This window comes from Dermacentor albipictus, chromosome 6, assembly GCF_038994185.2.
Source record: "Dermacentor albipictus isolate Rhodes 1998 colony chromosome 6, USDA_Dalb.pri_finalv2, whole genome shotgun sequence".
NCBI classification, from domain to species: Eukaryota; Metazoa; Arthropoda; class Arachnida; order Ixodida; family Ixodidae; genus Dermacentor; species Dermacentor albipictus.
In genome coordinates, this window is record NC_091826.1 from 107,575,345 (window position 1) to 107,595,785 (window position 20,441).

General features: G+C 43.1%; 1 protein-coding gene across 1 annotated transcript in view; it reads left to right on the top strand.

The window, feature by feature from the left end:
- The window catches only part of LOC135905035 (uncharacterized), a 161,479-nt gene that overhangs the window by 49,540 nt on the left and 91,498 nt on the right, over positions 1–20,441 (top strand). Inside the window, exons 7-9 of the mRNA XM_065436038.1 lie at positions 304–417; positions 14,206–14,292; positions 18,950–19,027. Of these exons, the coding sequence (XP_065292110.1) occupies positions 304–417; positions 14,206–14,292; positions 18,950–19,027 (279 nt within the window). The remainder of the gene's footprint in view (positions 1–303; positions 418–14,205; positions 14,293–18,949; positions 19,028–20,441) is intronic.

Consider the following 20,441-nt stretch of genomic DNA (forward strand, 5'->3'; position numbering starts at 1 on the left):
TCAACACTTGAGAAATACCAACAGTATAACCAATGGTAAGAAGACTAACCATCGCATTGCCAAACCAGTCCCGAATCGGAGTTCTCCCTCCACTCCATCGAGTTGAACGTAGCGCCAACCCTCCATCGCTAAAGACACTGCGCTTGCCTGAAATTGATGTGGAGTGTCAATGAGTCGCAGTGACCACTTCTGTCTACGTGAGGCGCTGCCGTCAATTTCCTCGAGCCGAGGTGGAGCGTTGAGTGGAGATGACTTTCTAGAATATGGAGGGTAATGCCTGATAAATGCGGCTTTTCGTTACAGTCCACACGGAGTCCGAATTAGAGGTTGCTGACGAAAGCGCCCGTGGCGGCGAACAGTCGTCGGAGCCATCGTCCGACCGGCAAGGTACTTCAATGCGTACCACCATGTTGTCGGGTAAGCTTGCAGATAAATATTCATTCTGGATGTATTTATGAAAATGCCCATAAATGGTCGAGGCCTTAGTTCTGGTGCACTTTAGGAGATATAATAAAAGAAAATAAACGAGAAAACCGAGGTAAAATGTTTTGATCGTCCTACGCACTCTGGCAGTCGATGCTATGCAAAATATCTTGCAGGTAGCTGGCCATACAGCACATCCTTGGGCTCTTTGACGAATTGCATGGCTATTGCGTAAACCAAGCAGTTGTGTTTGACGTGAGCCTGTGTTTGACGGCAGAACCAAAATTCACCGACGTTTACGATACTCCCTAATGCGATACTCCCTCATATTACGTTTACAGAGGTCGACTGACCTCAGCATCTGGCTCCACTATCGAGCGTAGCTCTCCCTACCTCACGCCACCCTGGCCTCCTCCCTTCTCGCTCGGAAGCGCAGATGAGATCGCCCCCGCGGCAGCGAATGTCGCAACCGCCGGCCACTCAGCGCATGCGCAGGCCGTCTCCGCTTCGCTTTGCGCCCCATGCTTTCACTGTAGCCTCCTCCTCTACAATCCTCCTCGTGTTGTCATCGCTCTCGCGGGGACGAGAAGATACTTTTCCACCCCCTCCCCCCGCGCTCCACATTCGCTTTCATCTTTAGCTGAGCTCGTTCGCTCTATTACAAGGTACGACTCTGAGGCACGCCGACGCTCAACGCAGGAGCTGGCGCCAAGAGTTGCGCCATAATATGATGGCGCAACTAGTATGACGAAGATGGAATTACGAGGATCGCTCTCAATTTGTAAAGAGAAAGGGCAGATTTAGTCAACAGGAAGAAGACTAACCTAGGTGCCGTCAAGGTAAAAGCAGATAAATTCAGGCCAGTAGTTGCGAATAACTATGCAGCTTTAGAAGAGGAAGGATGTAACATAGAGGCCATGAATGAGACCATAACTAGGCTATTTCAGAATCCGCAATTACAATGCCGATGCATCGCGGTTCGCCTATTGCTACATAAGTAGCGGTGTCTTTCACCCGTACAAAGCGATGAAATTACAGCTATTTTTCGCAGTTCAATGCATGGCATGTCTTGTGACACGAGCAGTTTCTAAGTGTGCCAAGTAAAATACGTCATAAATGTAATTGCACCGGCTTTTTCTGTTATTTTTACATTTTCTCCTAAATGCCCAACTTTTTCATTGAAAATGAAACTGGCTAGAGTAATACCGGTGTTCAAGAAAGACAATCGTGAAGATATATACAACTACAAGCCAATATCTTTATTAGCGCTCTTCTCTAAAGCCCTGATAAGGTTATTACAATACACCTACCTTAATTTTTCGGGCAAAAGTATGGCTATAAAAGCTTCACAGCACGGCTTTATGAAAAACTGTTCCACAATACAGCACTTCTGACTCAAAAAGAATATCTAATAAATAATTATAAACTTTAGGAAGGTCTTCGACAGCTTAAGCTATTGCATAGTTTTTTTTTTTTTAAATCGAAAACTATTATATCAGAGGTCGTGCACTACACTCGCACCTTCTTACTTATATGAGTGCTATCAGTATACCTACGTGAATGGTTACATATCGCGAACAATGTTGAACACGAACGAGGTACGCTTTTTGTTCTGCAAACTATGGAAGTCGAGAATATTACCACAAGTTCACTTTTTATTATGTATACTGATGATACGAGTATGTTCTTTAGTGGAAACAACTGAAATGGCATAATTGATGCTGCAATAACCACCCTTTCTAGACTTCACCAATGGGCAAATTGAAATACTTCGCAAGTTTACGTGCCAAAAACTAAACGTTTTCTTTTACGCCCTTAAAGGTAAACCAGTCAATTACTCAAAAATATTTCGCAATGACTCAAAGGATATCGAAATTGTTGGAGACGTTAGGTGCATGGCTTTCAGAAAGGCTACTGTGGGACACGAATGTTGATTACATCAGCGCGAAGGTTGCTCGTGCAGTTCGCATTTTATATCGCAATGGCAAATCCTTTCGTACCAATGTGAAACTTCTTCTTTTTCACTCAATAATAAGTCGCATCTTCATTACATCATCTTTTTTGAGGAAACTGCTGCCTACACGATTAACGCTAAGTTTCTGAAAAACATTAGCACATATTCTTCCATTATTCTTTCAAATATTTTCCAGCAATCACTTGACAAAGGTTCACTGCCTGCTGATTGGAAGGTGGGGAAGGTGATTCCACTCTACAAAACCGGTACTAAGCATTCCCCACTGAACTATCGGCCTATTTCCTTAACCAGTATACCATGCAAAATTATCGAGCATGTTCCGTTTTCTCATATTGCCAACTTCGTAGAAGAAAACTTCTTTTTTTCTGAGTTTCAACACGGCTTCCGCAAAACATATTCATGTGACACTCAACTAGTATCATTCACGCATAAACTAAACCTATTGCTTGACCACTCTTCAGTTGCAGGTCTAATATTTTTGGACTTCGCAAAAGCGTTCGATAAAGTGTGCCACAGCTTATTAATCTACAAACTGCAACAACTAAACCTTAACCCTAAAGTTCTGTACTGGCTTGAGGTTTTCCTCACTAACCGTTCACAGTTCGTTTCAGCTAACGAAGTAAGATCTAATCTGAGTCCTGTTTATTCAGGTGTACTACAAGACTCCGTGCTTGGACCCCTCCCATTTCTCATATATATTAACGACTTACCTTCCTGTGTTTCATCTCAAATTCACCTATTTGCTGACGAATGCGTAATTTACACCGAAATAACTCGCGACAAGGATGTTACCAGGCTTCAAGCTGACCTTAACGCCATTTCTGCATGGTGCGATTCATGTTTAATGGAACTAAATTTTAACAAGTGTAAATTCATGTGTGTATCTTGGACAACCAGTGAACCACCTGTGTACTCTCTTAATAACGCTCCATTAGAATGGGTAACAACTTACAAGTACCTTGGCCTTCACATCACCTCTGATCTTACTTGGAATACCCACATCACCCATATAATAAGTAACGCTAACAGAATGCTAGGTTACTTACGACGCAACTTTTCCAAAGCACCTTCTTCCTTAAAGTTAATCCTCTATAAAACTCTAATACGACCTAAACTTGAGTATGCTGCTTCAATCTGGGATCCAGGTCAAGTAAACCTTATGCACTCACTGGAACTGGTTCAGAATAACTCTACTCGTTTCATTCTTTCTAACTATATTAGAACCGCGAGTATCAGTGCCATGAAATCTAGCCTTAACCTACCGTCCTTGTCATCACGTCGAAAATTGTTCCGTTTGTGCGTTTTTCATAAATTATTTCTTCACCCGCTGCTACGCAACAAACTTATTTCTCCGCCTCCGTATGTATCATCCAGACTAGACCACATTCATAAGGACGGCATTTCATTTTGCAGATCCAACGCTTTCTTGCAGTCATTTGTACCACGCACTTCCAATGAGTGGAATCACCTCCCCGCCTCGTTAGCCACTATCGCAGATCATTAACTATTCAAGAATGCCATAGCTAGCACTGTATAACTAGGAACCTGTTTTTCATAATGTACAACCTGTACTCACAAACGCCTTAGCTAACATTGTATATCTAGGCGCCATTTGTTAAATAGTTTTGTATATACATATTTATATACATAATTTTGTGTACTGGTAACTCCTGTTTGTTAATTTACCCGTTTTGCTTGTAACCACTCCCCTCTATAATGCCGTAATGGCCCTGAGGGTATGATAAATAAATAAATAAACCAACTTTAGGTTAATAAAAAAAGGCCCTCAGAATGATAATTATCGTTCCTAGTGGCTGCCTCAGTTCAGAGATATGTCTGAATGCAAGCATACCTGCAGTGTTAAGTGCCTAAAATGTCAATCTTTCGCTTAGCTACAAACGTGAACTGAGACGCAACATTTTAGGCATTTCTGTTATAGCTTCACTTGCCCCTCACATACCGTACGTTGCTTGACGCTGTATAAGACATTTTTGCGCTAATACAGAACGCACGAACTACGGCTCACCAATGCTGAAGCACTGTTTACCTGAGCTACCCAGAATATTTGGGGCCTTGAATATAAGCGCCTTTAGTGTGTCTCAACTTCGTTGTCATTACGTCAATTGCCTGTTACTATACAATATTGATCATTTATTTTCAGTGCGAACGTCTATTTCTGTTAAATTTCACACTTTCATTACTCCATTCTTGTTTTCGGAAATAAGAATGTTCTGTATGTTCTCACATTGTATATAGGTATTTGTAGTGTGTTATTCTGTTTTGCTTAATTTATTTTTCTTTGTTTAAGACTCGTTGCATTTCTTCTAACTGTTGTTATGCATACTGGTTAGAATCCTGAGTATAATCCTTAGTGTGGTCACCTTCCCTGTCTTTCGTTTCTTGATTTGGACCACTATCCAACTATGTGCGGCTCAGGAGCTTGTCAAGCTGCGGCTTTTGCTTTTGTAGTACTCGGCTGATGGGGGTGAATTTCCATCGTGATTTATTCAGTTATGAGTTCATTGATTCAATGATTGAAGTGAAAGGTGATACACCAGAGCAATAGGTAGGCCATAGCAACTAACAAAGGACATAATAAACAAAGTACAAAGCACGAAAGTGCCTAACTCGAGAGACCCCAAAGGATTGACAACTGTCAAAGTTAATGAACAATAAGTAAGTAAATCGCCCGAAAGATTATCAAGTAGTAAGGAATGGAGTCAGCATAAAATAAGCGACAAGGAATCATGGCACAGGAAAGAGCAACATGTACGGAGTGGAAGATAAAAAGGACGATGTCATCAACCATTTCTAATATATAAGTAAAGGCAGCAACGTACTTTTACGCTCATTTGTACAGCACCCAGAGCAGCCATAAAACCTTGGAGGCAAATTTTGTGGCAAATACCGTCAGAAACTGTAGTGATGCCATCACCTTATGGGGTTTTTCACTGGTCGATCTGTAGCGGCCGCTGAAATACTCGAGTGAGGGCTCGGGTTTCCCGAACCCGAATTGGCCAGCGGAGTGCAAAAGCGCTCCGCGGGGGTCACACACAGAGTCTGCGTACACGTTACTCAAACCGGTTCCGGAAACCATGCTCGACTTCCGCTCTGTACGTTTCCACGGCAACCAAAGTCGCCATCCCCGTGCGTAATTTGACCGCGGCAGTTGTGCGTAGACAACGTGCATAGAAGGCTTCGAACAGCACCTGTGTCACTTCGTAGTCACTGCCGAAAGCAGCGTGCGTTCCGAGCATCCTGTCGCAGTGCCGAACGTGTCTGGTATTCCGGTAACCACAGGCGAACTGGGCGTTTACACGGATGGGTGGAGGCATAAACTCCTGCTGATGAAGCAACTTTACCGTATACGTACGTGAGCCGCCTGATCGATTGGCACGGCCCAGCCACCTGTTGGCCCAGAGCTTGACCAGCCAAACGAAGAGCTAATATTGCTTTAACGAAGTGTAAAACATTCTAAATATTTGCAAAAACGGCATGTTAACAATTACGATCCTGCGAGAAATGTACACCAGCAGCAAGGAAGAATACACTTCGTTACTGCTACTGTGTTTTGTTGAGCTCTATGCCACCTCATGAAACGGCACGGTCAAGCGGTCAGTGCCTCTCCCTTAGCTTGCGTTTACCCGTATTGTGGTAGTAATCCTGCGGTGTAAAGTGGCGGCCGCAAACGCGCAAATCCTGGCGCCGTTAGGGTACCGATAGTTCGATGCACTGCAGCCACTCCGCTCGTCGGCTGCCTTGCAGAGGGACACGATGTCGCAGCTTGAAATATTGCCAGTCGCTACGTTTGCAGCCCACAACGCAGCAAAGGCGATTCCTGGTGCTGACGAAAAGACAAACCAACACTGACCGCGGAGCTCTCGTCAATACGGAGCACGTTGTAACACAAGCAGACGACACTTGCTCTGAGCCGGAAGTGCTTAAGTGTACTGAGAAATTCTTCTTGTGCATTCTCTTTCTGTTACTCTCTTTTTATAGAAGTAAATGAACTAACATTCCAAATATTACGAACAACATTTATTCACCATAAGGTTGCAAAAATTACTGATAACGCGCCCTAAGCAGCCAATCGGATAGCTTGCCATATTGACGTAATTAGGGCAATTTACGAGACATGGGTAGGAGCGGCTGAAAATTCAGCCGAGCAGTGTGTTAACACTTAGAACACTTAGATATGGGAATTAACGATGAGAAGGGCCTACTCTAATGACTCAATACGCTTGTACAATATCGTCAAAATCGTTTCAGGGTCCCTTTAATAACCCAAATCATCAAATATGGCTACTACTGCGTAGTAGAACTGCCGCGGTTTAGGAACTAATATTCATAATATTTACGATCTTTCAGAAGATGTTGAGGGCTCTGTTATGCGTTTGCAAGAAGTTCATTAGAAAAGTTGCCATAAACAACCTCTGCGTCGATATAGCATTATTCGCAAAGATAAGGAAGAGCGTCCAGTCGTGTCCGGGGGAATCGCTATAGTTCTTGCACAAGGAGTTGCAGTGCGCAATGTGAAGCTTAAAACCGGTTTAGAAGCTGTTGCGGTAAAGGTTCAGATAGAAAAAATATTAGCGGTCTGCTTCCAGCACTTACCTCCAAGAAAGAATATCACAAGAAACAAGCTAGAACATCTTGTGAAAGAACTTCCAGAACCTTTCTTTTTATTGGGTGATTATAATGCTCATAACATCTTGGGTAGTAGCTGCACTGACGCGAGGAGAACAATGGTAGAACAATTTTTAGACAACTGCAATGTGTACCTTTTTAACGATGGAGAACCAACATATTTTATTGCAGAAACACAAGCTACTTCAAGCATTGACCTCTCTTGCGGCACACCGTAACTTTCTACGTTTGTTTTTCTTGGTAGGTTAGGGAAAATCCACAAGGCAGCGATCACGACCCTCTAGCACTTAAACCGATTGACGCACCTCCCACAATGGCAATACAAAGACAGAGATGGAAACTCGGTAAATCGGACTGGTCTCTTATTTTGGGGGGGGGGGGGGGAAGCTCTGAAATGGGGATTGAAGATGTCATCGCAGTCGATATTGAAGACTTATTTGATGCGATAACGAAACAATTTTTAGAAGCAACTGAAAACTCCATACCTCTTTCACAAGGAGAGCTTCCACGTAGACCAAAAGCGTGGTGGAATGATGCATGTGATAAAGTTCATCGGAAACAAAACGGGGCATGGTCTCGACTGAACAGATACCCACCTTTCGAAAATGTGTTGTTATTTAAACAAAAGCGAACTGAAGCTACGAGGGAAAGACGGATAGCAAAAGGAACATTATGGGGAAAATACGTCAGCTAGATAAACAGTCGCACAGGAAGTAGTGTGGGAAAAAGTGAAAAAAATTGACACTTTTCATACATAATACGCACTTCATATATTTCACGAGAGAACGGTTCTTAAGCAAATATACTTGGTGAGCACTTTGCTGGAATTTCGAGTGATGTTCACTACCCTCCCGAGTTTCTTAAGATAATGTCTACTACAGAAAAGAAAAATATTCGGATATCCCTGAATAGTACTAAGCAGTATAACTCTCCTTTTACAAAAACTGAACTCTTCTATGCGAACAATTCAGGAAAGAGCCATCTAGCAGGTGCGGACAACATACACTATGAAATGCTGCGACACCTACGTGTGAAAACACACGACACACAACAGGTTGTGGACGGAAGGCTACCTTTCAAAAGCATCAAAGAAGGAGTAGTTATACCACTTCTAAAACCTGGAAAGGAATGATCTTACCATAACAGTTATCGTCCCATCTTTTTAACCAGCTGTTTTGGAAAAACATTTGAAAGAATGGTTTACAAACGACTTGTGCTCCTTTTGGAAAGTAACGGGTTACTTGATCGGTATCAGTGTAACTTTAAAGTCAATCGGCAGTACAATCGACCAACGAGTCAGGTTACAAACGAGAATCCGTGAATCGTTCGTCCAAAGGCAACATTGCATCTCCGTTTTCTTTGACTTATCGAAAGCATATGGTACGATGTGGACACATGGCGTGGTAATGAACTTGCACAGATATGGAGAAAAAGGGCACGGGCTTGGTATAATAAAAAGCTATCTGGGGGACGGAATTTTTCAGATGATGTTTGGAGCAACTTTGTCTAACTGTTTTATACAGAGAAATGAAGTGCCACAAGGTGGTGTATTAAGTGTTTTACTATTTTAGTCAGGCTCAACTCGATAACTACAGTTATTCCGTTTCCATTAATCTATTCTTTATATGTCGATCACATAAAACCTTTTGCTCCTGTTGTATAGTTACTTTCAAGTGCCGACTGCAGCTGGGCACAAACTCTATAGTGCGATGAGCAAATAAAAATGGTGTTAACTTGTGCCCAGAAAAAAAACAGTATGCGTACCTTTCAGTCTATACTGAAGTCTCATACCGGATCCAACATTGCACATTAAAGGACAACAAATCACAGTAAATAATGAAAACAAATTTCCTCATGTAATCTTTGACAAGCTCAACTTCAAAACGCACATCGCGTATGCAAAAAGAGAAATCTCTTAAATTCATAAATCTAATAAAGTTCCTATCCCACCGATCATGGGGTTCAAACAGAATATGTCTGCTTCGCATATACAATGCAGTTGCCCGGTCACAAGTGGACAACGCATGGTTTTGTATGGCTGAGCTCGAAAGTTTGCATTCGAGGTTCCTTACCCGGTGCATCATCTTGGACTACGTCTGTGTTCTAGCACGTGCCATACGTCTGCGATACAAAGCTTGTATGCAGAAACAAACCAATTTCCTTTGAAACACAGAAAACTATTTCTTGGAAACACGTATATAACGGGGGTATTTTCCTGTTCAACGCATCCTTGTAGGCTACTATTTAAAACCCCGCGGTTTGAAGCGCATTTTAGCAACAAACCGGCAGTCATTCCTTTCTTTTTTATCAGGTACCGAAACCTCAATACAGACCAATGTTACGACCTAGGAAAACAATTTTTGCAAGATGAACCTTCTTTTGCTCCTTGGGATATGAAGCATGCGCAATGCGACTTTAGGGTTATAAAAAACAGAACACAATGTTCACCAAGAGAGGCTTTAATAAATGAATCTTTTGAAATAGAATCATAATATAATTCATGCATGAAATATTTTACAGGTGGATCAAACAAGAAATTATAATGCAGGTGCTGAAGTCAGATCAAATCAATTTGAAAAACAAATCAGACTTCGAAGTCAGGCTACTGTTTTTACTGCAGAACTCTGTGCCAACTCGTCAGCTCTTGAGGACATCCTGAAAAGAGAAAAGAGCCAGTCTTTCATATTTACTGACTCCGTGAGCACTGTTGAATCTCTCCATCTAAGGTAGCATCTAAAAATCATCATCATCATCACCATCATCAGCCTGGTTACGCCCACTGCAGGGCAAAGGCCTCTCCCATACTTCTAGAACTACCCCGGTCCTGTACTAAGTGTGGCCATGTTGTCCCTGCAAACTTGTTAATCGCATCCGCACACCTAACTCTCTGCCGACATCTGCTACGCTTCCCTTCCCTTGGAATCCATTCTGTAACTCTTAATGACCATCGGTTATCTTCCCTCCTCATTACGTGTCCTGCCCATGCCCATTTCTTTTTCTTGATTTCAACTAAGATATCATTAACTCGCGTTTGTTCTCTCACCCAATCAGCTGTTTTCTTATCCTTAACGTTACGCCTATCATTCTCCTTTCCATAGCTCGTTGCGTCGCCCTCACTTTAAGCAGAACCCTTTTTGTAAGCCTCCAGGTTTCTGCCCCGTACGTGAGTACTGGTAAGACACAGCTGTTATAAACTTTTCTCATGAGGGATAATGGCAACCTGCTGTTCATGATCTGAGAATGCCTGCCAAACGCACCCCAGCCCATCCTTATTCTTTTGATTATTTCAGTCGCATGATCCGGATCCGCAGTCACTACCTGTCCTAAGTAGATGTATTCCCTTACCACTTCCAGTGCCTCACTACCTATCGTAAACTGTTGTTCTCTTCCGAGGCTGTTAAACACTACTTTAGTTTTCTGCAGATTAATTTTTAGACCCACCCTTCTGATTTGCCTCTCCAGGTCAGTGAGCATGCATTGCAATTGGTCCCCTCCCCTGAGTTACTAAGCAAGGCAACATCATCAGCGAATCGCAAGTTACTAAGGTATTCTCCATTAACTCTTATCCCCAATTCTCCTCAATCCAGGTCTCTGAATACTTCCTGTAAACACGTTGTGAATAGCATTGGAGAGATCGCATTTCCCTGCCTGACGCCTTTTTATTGGGATTTTGTTGCTTTCTTTATGGAGGACTACGGTGGCTGTGGAGCCGCTATATATATATCTTGCAGTATTTTTACATACGGCTCGTCTACACCCTGATTTCGCAATGCCTCCATGACTGCTGAGGTTTCGACTGAATCAAATGCTTTCTCGTAATCAATGAAAGCTATATGTAAAGGTTAGTTACAAAGGTGCAGCGGTGGCGTAGAGGTAGAACACCCGCCTCACGTGCAAAATGTCCGTGGCTCGAATCCCGGTGCCACGCAATTTTCCACCGGTTTAAAAAGAAGAAAAAAATCCGCGTGTTGAAGAAATTGCATAAACAGGTCTGGAGTGTGCCCTGATCCAGGTGACCAGAACCGGTAACGCACTCCCTCACCAGAGCAGGATTGGCCACCCTGGTGCAGTACTTGGCCACAACCTCCTATATGAACACAGCAATCAAACCCCGGCCCTCAGTCCCCAGCAGCTGCGAAGCAACTGACCATGGTGGCGGTCAGATCTACGACACAGTAGAGGGTGCTAAGAATGGTTGGCTCCGGACAGGCCGTCATTGGATTATGAACCTGGCAACGTTTAACGCTAGAACGCTATCTAGATAGGCAAGTCTAGCACTGCTATTGGAGGACTTAGAGGGCAGTAAATGGGATATGATAGGGCTCAGTGAAGTTAGGAGGCCAAGAGAAGCATATACAGTGCTGAAAAGCGGGCACGTCCTCAGATACCGGGGCTTAGCGGAGAGACGAGAACTAGGAGTCGGATTCCTGATTAATAAGAATATAGCTGGTAACATACAGGAATTCTATAGCATTAACGAGAGGGTGGCAGGTCTTGTTGTGAAACCTAATAAGAGGTACAAAATGAAAGTTGTACAGGTCTACGCCCCTACATCCAGTCATGATGACCAGGAAGTCGAAAGCTTCTATCAAGGCGTGGAATCGGCGATGGGTAAAGTCAAAACAAAATATATTCTACTGATGGGCGACTTCAATGACAAGGTAGGCAAGAAGCAGGCTGGAGACAAGGCATTGGGGGAATATGGCATAGGCACTAGGAATAGCAGGGGAGAGTTATTAGTAGAGTTTGTGGAACAGAATAATATGCGGATAATGAATACCTCCTTCCGCAAGCGGTATAGCCGAAAGTGGACGTGAGGAGCCCGAATGGTGAGACTAGAAATGAAAATAGACCTCGTACCCTGCGCTAACCCTGGCATCATACAAGATGTGGAAGGTGCGCTGCAGTGACCATAGGATGGTAACAACTCGAATTAGCCTAGACCTGAGGAGGGAATGGAAGAAACTGGTACATAAGGAGCCGATCAATGCGTTAGCGATAAGGGGGAAACTAGAGGAATTTCAGATAAAGCTACAGAACAGGTATTCGACTTTAACACAGGAAGAGGACCTTAGTGTTGAAGCAATGAACAACAATCTCATTGGCATAATTAAGGAGTCTGCAATAGAAGTCAGTGGCAGCTCCGTTAGGCAGGATACCAGTAAGCTATCGCAGGAGACAAAAGATCTGATCATGAAACGCCAATGTATGAAAGCTTCTAACCCTACAGCCAGACTAGAACTGGCAGAACTTTCGAAATTAATCAACAAGCCATAAGACATAAGGAAGTATGATATGGATAGAATTGAACATGCTCTCAGGAATTGAGTAAGCCTAAAAGCAGTGAAGAAGAAACTAGGAATTGGCAAGAATCAGATGTGTGCGTTAAGAGACAAAGCCGGCAATATCATTACTAATATGGATGAGATAGGTCAAGTGGCTGAGGAGTTCTATAGAGATTTATACAGTACCAGTGGCACCCACGATGATAATGGAAGAGATAGCAGTCTAGAGGAATTCGAAATCCCACAGGTAACGTCGCAAAAAGTAAAGAAAGCCTTGGGAGCTATGCAAAGGGGGAAGGCAGCTGGGCAGGATCAGGTAACAGAAGATTTGTTGAAAGATGTTTGGGCAGATTGTTCTAGAGAAACTGGACACCCTGTATACGCAATGCCTCATGACTTCGAGCGTTCCGGAATCTTGGAAAAACGCTAACATAATCCTAATCCATAAGAAAGGGGACTCCAAAGACTTGAAAAATGATTGACCGATCAGCTTACTGTCCGTTGCCTACAAAGTATTTACTACGGTAATTGCAAATAGAATCAGGAACACCTTAGACTTACATCAACCAGACAGGATTCCGTAAAGGCTTCTCAACAATAGACCATATTTACACTATCAATCAGGTGATAGAAAAATGTGCGGAATATAACCTAGAAATAATGTACTGAGGAAAATATAAAATTTATACACCAAATGTATTAAGAGAGCTTTAAACGTCACTTTCGGCTTGGTTCTTAGTCATGTAGGAATCCACGTTAACGAAAGAGCGAAAGAGCACCAAAGATCTGAGCTGTATGATGTTTGCCTACCTTGGCAAGATTATAAAGGCACCTTAAAAATAGCAGTTGCAAAACACTGGCAGAAATTGTTGGATCAGCAAGGACGTAACAAGCTTCATTACACAAAACCTGTTCTACGAGAATAGCGCAGTTTTCGCCACAGAGAATGATTTTACGATGTAATCCTATGCCACTTAGGAATTATTTACACGAGGCTGACGCATAGCAGTGTCCACAGTTGCCTAATAACTAGTAAACCACAACCACCATACCGACAGTGCAGTGAGTTGTTAAACTTGCTATACATTTTAATAACAAGACCCGGCTTGAAAAAATGGAGACAAAGATATTTCAATATCTTTTACGAAATAAGAACCCTTTCCATCCCAAGCTGTTGTTTAGCGATGAAGCACTTGTGCCATATGAAGATACCTTTAGGCTGCCTTGAACTGTAGGGGCGCAGAGGTTCTGTCAGGCATTTTGCCTCTACCCCTGACACCTACACGGAGAGAATCTGTGAAACAAAGAATAAAAAATTGTGAAAGGCCACAAGAACCCTACAGGAACTGTAGCACATTTCATGCACATTTCATTTCATGCCATTTACATGGTTTTACCACATTTGAACAACCAAGCTACTTCGAAAAAGATGTGCTTGGCGCATTATAGCCAGCACGGCTGCTGCGCCACTAAAATCCCGAATCGTCATCATCAATAAGTAACTTTCTACAAAGGGTATAGATAAGCTACAAAGATTACACATTTATCGCTCGTCCCTCACGAGATGCTTCCTACTTCGTCACAATATAAGCACCATGCCTCATATAGTTAACCGTGAAGACTGGGAAAGATGAAGTACTTGTCTTCTACAACCCGTAATATTTGGATGACGACGAATATTCAGGAAATATTTTTCAGCGCAGATAATCAGCCTACGCACTTCAAGGTTTGGATACACGTTGCCTGTAAAGTGACTATAAAAGACATATGTATACATAAAGTGTGCGTTTATACTCGTGTATACATGTGTGTGAGTGCGTATATGTTTGTTCATTAACTGAAGCAATAGTTTTTTTTGCTGAATGCCAACCGCAGGAAGTCCTACTAACGAGTCACCTTCAACAATGGAGACAGAGCCAGAGAGCTCAGCACCGGACACCCCAATCAGCACAGTGGAAACAAGTGAGTAATTAAGCGACTTATTAATAAATGCGCCGCACTACTGTGCACGCAGTCTCATAGAGTTCAATAGCCGACACCATGTGTGAAAGATAAAGGAACTTCGTATCTATTGAGCATGAAGAAAAAAATGGAAAGTATGACAAACCTGAGCTTTCGATTCGTTACAACCACACGAAGGAGCACGCAATAAAGCTAGCCGGAGCTGGCTTGATTTAAAATAAATTGAACGAAAAATGAGATTGCGGAACGCAGGAATAACTGCGAAAAAGGCAAATCAAAGTGGCTATACTTTCTACAAGCATGCGGGCAGCACTTCCGCCTTTACCCGTCGTGTTGAATTTTGGCTTGATTGTCGTGAGGTCGAGTTAATTTTTTTCTGTGCTGAAAGTGAAAGCTTTGAAAAGAGCATTTGGGTAAACTATTCCATTCTGGTGGAATCCCACCCCGCTTGCAGGTCCCGTGGACACTAGCGGCAGAATTCCGTTTGCTAATTTTATATAAAACTCGATAGAATGCTCGCCTAGAGACCAGCTGTTGATAAGTTCTATCCTGGCCTGGATATTCTTTTACGTCGCATTCTGAGATGTCATAGTCAAGGATCGAATAACGAACCTACGGTAATGAAGAAGACAAGACGATGACGAAGCAGCCAAGCAAGCAAGCCGAGCTTGCATTTGCCCGAAAAAGAAAGGAGAAAGAAATCCAGGCTAGGGCGGGTCGTGTGGCCACCACCATAGAGTTGTGCAATAATTACTAGCGGGAAACTCCGGCCCCAGTGTCTACGGGAGGTGCCATGAGAACGCCTAAACTTCGTCCTTTAGCTTCCGATGGCTTCGTAAACTCGCCATTTTCAACAATGTACTGCGTAACAAATAATTTAATAAACATCAATAAAATTGTCTGACGGCAGGATTTGAACGTAGGAGCTCTAGCACAGAAGCCTGATATTGAAACCATTAAGCCACGGACGCTTTTTTTTCTTTATTGCCTGCTTAGACATTAACACACAAACACAAAAAAAAACTAATTCGTACACACAGTGCACCCACATCACATCAGTCGGGATGGTCGCTAAAATTTCTTGAGGGACACCAGCTCATCAAGGATGCTAACCCAGTCTGGGGTTTCTCCTTGTGCACGATACACTTCTCGTAATAGTGACATACTTTCAATGAAGTTCTCTCGCGCAGAGCACCAATTCACATCAGCATGACGTACAGCCATTCTTGTCTTCCACAAACTGTGGAGGCCCAGCAACATGAACATGTCGAACGGTGGCCCTTCATCACTTTCAACTGGAAGGAACCGAATTTCATAGGGGTTTATGGGGACTTCTTTTTTAAGTGCGCACTGCAAGATGTCCCAGTGAAAGACAGCGTCCCAACACTCAATGAAGGCGTGTTGAATTGTTTCAGGCTTTTTACACAGCAGGCAATTGGTAGTCCAGGGTCCGAATATTCCTTTCTGTTCTAGCCATACTTTAACGGGGAGCGTGTTCGTGTGTAGGGGGAAAAAGAAATTTTTCGCAGCAGGTCTTAGAGGCATCCTTTTGATTCGTTTCAGCACATCTTTTCCTGGGCCTCCATTAAGCCATGGACGCGTCTGTCGACAAGCAAATCAAACGCCCTCATGAATTTATTGCGGACATGCCAGTGCCTTGAGAGGCTTGGTGCATTTCGATTTGGTGACAAGCTCAATCGTTGCAATAAATAGCAATTGTGCACGTTCGCGGCGTCTTCTGCACTTGGAAGAATACAGATTGCGCTGAAACTTACGACAATAAGATGTATATAGAGTAATATACAAAGCCACAAGAACGTCTGAATCCACAAGCCCGAAGATCAGACAAATCCATGTACTTCCCATCATTACAATGGCGGCACAGTGACTGCAGCGCCAGAGTTCCCTCTAGGAATTATTGTACGAAACTCTATGGCCACCACCAAAACTGTGGCTTGCTTGCTTGGCTGCTTCGTTGTCGTCTTGTCTTGTTCATTACAGTACGAACACATTATGTCCAAATTCTGAAAGACCATGGCTCAGCCAATATACACAGAGCAGAACAGCATACCCATTGCTCTATTTCGTTCTCTCTGTATCTTGTCGAACGCCGGCCTTCCAGCACCGAAACTATGCTCTACCAACCAGCCCAAGGTTTCACACCTACTCAAGTGCAATATGTACACTTCGTAATTGTTTGACTATTGATGTTCACGGCAGAGCGCATTTTTCTACATAGCTTATGACACAGTAAGGTGTATTTTTATATTCTTTGGGACATAGACAGATGAGGCTTAATATTCACTGTTATAGTACTCGTGAAGTTCTGTACATATCAATAAAGGAAATGGATTCCATGCTAGGATTTTGCAGGCGTGTTTGGCCTCCTCTTGGTTTACCGGCTTTATAACGGCTCTAAAGGCAGAACAACTTGCTTATGCGCCGGTTGTTGTCATAAATTTTCTCCATACCATACTGTATTATTTGTCATTCTCTTAATCCTTTATTTCTGCTTTCACGTTGTGACCAGTCGTTCATTTCATCTTCCCCTAACTTCTTTTTCTATATTTGATTTCTTTGTTCGTATCCTTTCCTTTTTAAGAGCGCAGGCAGTTGTTGCACGTCTAGCGTTAGCAGTTGCCAGTCTGCTGTTTCCTTCATTTCCTGTCTGTTCGTTGTAGGTATACGGAATCCGAATATTGATATACTAAAAATAATAGTTAATTTATTCTATAGAAGAGGCAAGCGTAAATTTTTCCCTGAAACATTAGCGCCGATTACTATCCTAGCGTACAGATTGGAACATAGGATGTCGAGCCCTGAACCTTCAGAGTACTGTGCACATGTAGAAAGAAAATAATTAGGAGCGAGCTTTGCGCAACATAATTTAGGCCACACGATCGACACAGCACGTGATCGCCATTTCAGAACGAATGGTAGGTTTGCTTCCACCCTGCAAGCAGAGCCATGGCAAAGCAGCCGAGCAAGGGCGCATCGATTAAAGACTACCGGGAACCAAATATTCCCAACCAATGGGCTGAGTTTCAAAGGTCACGTGTTTGGGTGGTAGCGCGAGGGAGAAAGTTAATGGAATTCCTAGTTTGCAGTTTTCATTAGTCTGCATTAGAATGGTCATGCGAGCGCAAGCTCATCTGTCCGCTCATGTACGGCAAAAGAGCGGAGAAGAGTGGAGAGGATGCCAGCACGAATGGAGGAGGAGGTGGCGCGTGACAAAGGCGGCACACGTTAAAATAATTTACACCTTTAAAAATGAAAGAAAAGGTGCAAATGTGTATATAATTCTTACCCTTAGGGTGTCCGTTATGTAAATCACACCCTAAGCGTGTGAGGTATAGACTCATTTACACCTTTTTTCACTTTTAAGGTTGTAAATTATTTTACCGTGCACGCGAAGGGCACTGGAATGCGGCCTCTCGCAGCTGGCGTTCGGCCGTCAGCAGCCCCACTTTTGCTTCTGGGCAAGTTCGGACACGTGTCATGCTTTGTAATAGTCGCGTTAGTGGCTGCGTTTGTATTTTGTGTGCTGTATAGTTAAAAGTAACGTTCGACACCGTGCCTCCTATGGGAAAAAAACTAATGCTTTCTCATATACCGTCGCATGAATCACATTGGTCGCCCTCAATTTTTTCCACCACTCGGGATAGCACGGCGGCGCAGACGGCGTCGACTAAATGTGGCCTCGAGTGCCCGTGTAAGTGTTGTGACAATAGAATGCAGAACATATAGAAACAGAAAAACCCCAGCCTACACTTCATGAGTACCAAGAAATATTGCGTGAAGTTCTGCATTTGAGCAGCAACACTCCTCGGCGGGCACTATCAAGAGGCAATACACATTCGTTTTGTGCATAATTACACTATAATTCTTTTTTTTTCTAGAGGCAGCGCACTTGTAGACGCACATTGGAACACCAAAGGAGACAAAATTTTCGTGTCACACAAGTGTGAGAGCGTGCTACATGAGCAACATTTGCCAACCAACTATTCCACCAGTACCTCCTCCTTAAAGGGATACTAAAGTGAAAAATGATTACTTCTGCATCAGTAAATTACCGTTTCACAACACCAGAAACACTACTCTTACAACTATAAGATGTTTGGAAAGCAAGAAAAAGCGCAAGAACTAAATGCTGGTGGCGACGCCTACTTAAGTTCCCGCACCTGGGGGCTGTGACATCTTGGATTTTGATGGCATCTTCTACGGCCTATTAATTATAATAGTGGTACACATCGACTACATTGTGTTCTTAAGGCACCAAATATTAAACATGGCAAATTACAGGAACCTTTATTCAGCACACGCGGCCCAAATGCGAAAACATACTTTGTTATCCCTGACGTCACGCTGACGTACCAGCGCTGGGTTTTCGCCGCGAAATTCAAATACTGATACTTTGACCTTAATTTCCTCGTCTAATAATCAAACTATTTTTAAATGACAGCCTGCAGGGTTCTCAAACAATGCTGCATTAGTCTAAACTGTTTTATTGTTTCGCTTTAGTGTCCCTTTAATGTCATATTAGTTTTATGTTCTGTAGCACTCTTTTTTTCCAGGCAAAGCTACTCGTGGTTGTGTAAATTACGGGAATAGCGGTTTCCTTCACCTGATAAACGCCAACACCTTCGTTTTATTTCAGCTTCAACTACACCATCTACAACAAACATGGCGACGACAACAGAGGAGACAACAGAGAACATAACGTTCCCTCTCTCAGGTGAGCCGATGACCCGTGCATAACCATTCCCATAGTGGTTGGCTGTAGCGAAGCGACAGTGGACTACAGCATTGTCATAGCAATGACTACAGCAGCATTCACAACCGGTGCATCGAACCGAAACGAAAGTCGAGCACCTCCTTCTTTTCATGAGAAGTTTGTCAGCAAAATTGTATTGTTAAATAAACTGCGTAAAGTATGGACTGATACCTCTTTTCAATAAGTGGGTAAATAAACTCTGCCCATGTGCTTCATGCAGGTATAAGCATGGCATTTAGCAAAAACGAATGTTGGATACCTCAATTTGATGCTAACGTTGGTGTGTAAATGCGCTGGGGTCGTGGCATCATCAACAATATTGTGACGTCAGGAGAAAGGACAAGGTTTACGGTCGCTGTGTAGGAAAACACGTAGGAATAGAAAATAGGTTGCCTATAAGAACTCTTACCGAAGACTTGTTACGCCCTTCGCGCTGCTGCGGTCGCATGAAGCAGCCGCAGTGATTGCAGGAATGGTCCGAGCCACGGTTTGGTGACCTCATGAAGCTTCTGGCTACTATGTTCAGAAACCTATACTGATAACGTGGAATGAAGAAGCCATTCCAGAAGTAGAAAGAAAGGGAAATGGAGAAGTGATAGAGACTAGTGCACCACGAGGCACCAAGCCTGAGCTCGAGACTAGGGCGCAAAACATGGCATTACACTAGAGAAATATGGAATCTCGAGGGATCAGCTGCACAACATGTCAATGCATTTAGTGCGACTAAAGCAGGTTCAGAACGATTCACAACAGATTCACAACGCTTCTCGCTCTAGCTGGATCTCCTACGTGCGCGCGCGCTTTCCTTTTTGTTGAGCTGCCGATTATGCGGCGGTTCTTAGAATCATGTAGGTGCCACCGAACAACTCTGGAAACCAAGCGAAGATGTCTGTAAAGTGACTTCTAGAGAGACTGCCGGCCAAACAAGGCTTTCAACCCACCCTGCTGGAGCACGATTCAATGCTTTATTTAGGTGCTTTATTATATTTTTGTAAAAGAAAGGAGCAGTAACAAATAGCTACTACAGCGAGTAGCTTGACGAGGTGGCTGCCAATTTCAAATTGCAGCAACGGCCAGTTCGTTGAACAAAAACAGAGTACATAGGGAAGATATTACAAAGATGGTCGTAATATTTAAACCACAGAACTAAAAGGAAACAGTTACGTGCAACAAGCAATTCCGGGGCAATTAATAAAATTCTAACGAAATAGATAGCGCGACAATGTAGTATGCTAACGTATGCAACAGTTCAACAGTGAAAACGGTGAAAGACGAAAATTTCAAGGTAATGTTCAGTAAAATCCTAGTAAAGATAAGAGATTTGTAACAAGAACACGTCACGAACTACTTGCATTGATATGTTTGCAGGCTCCAC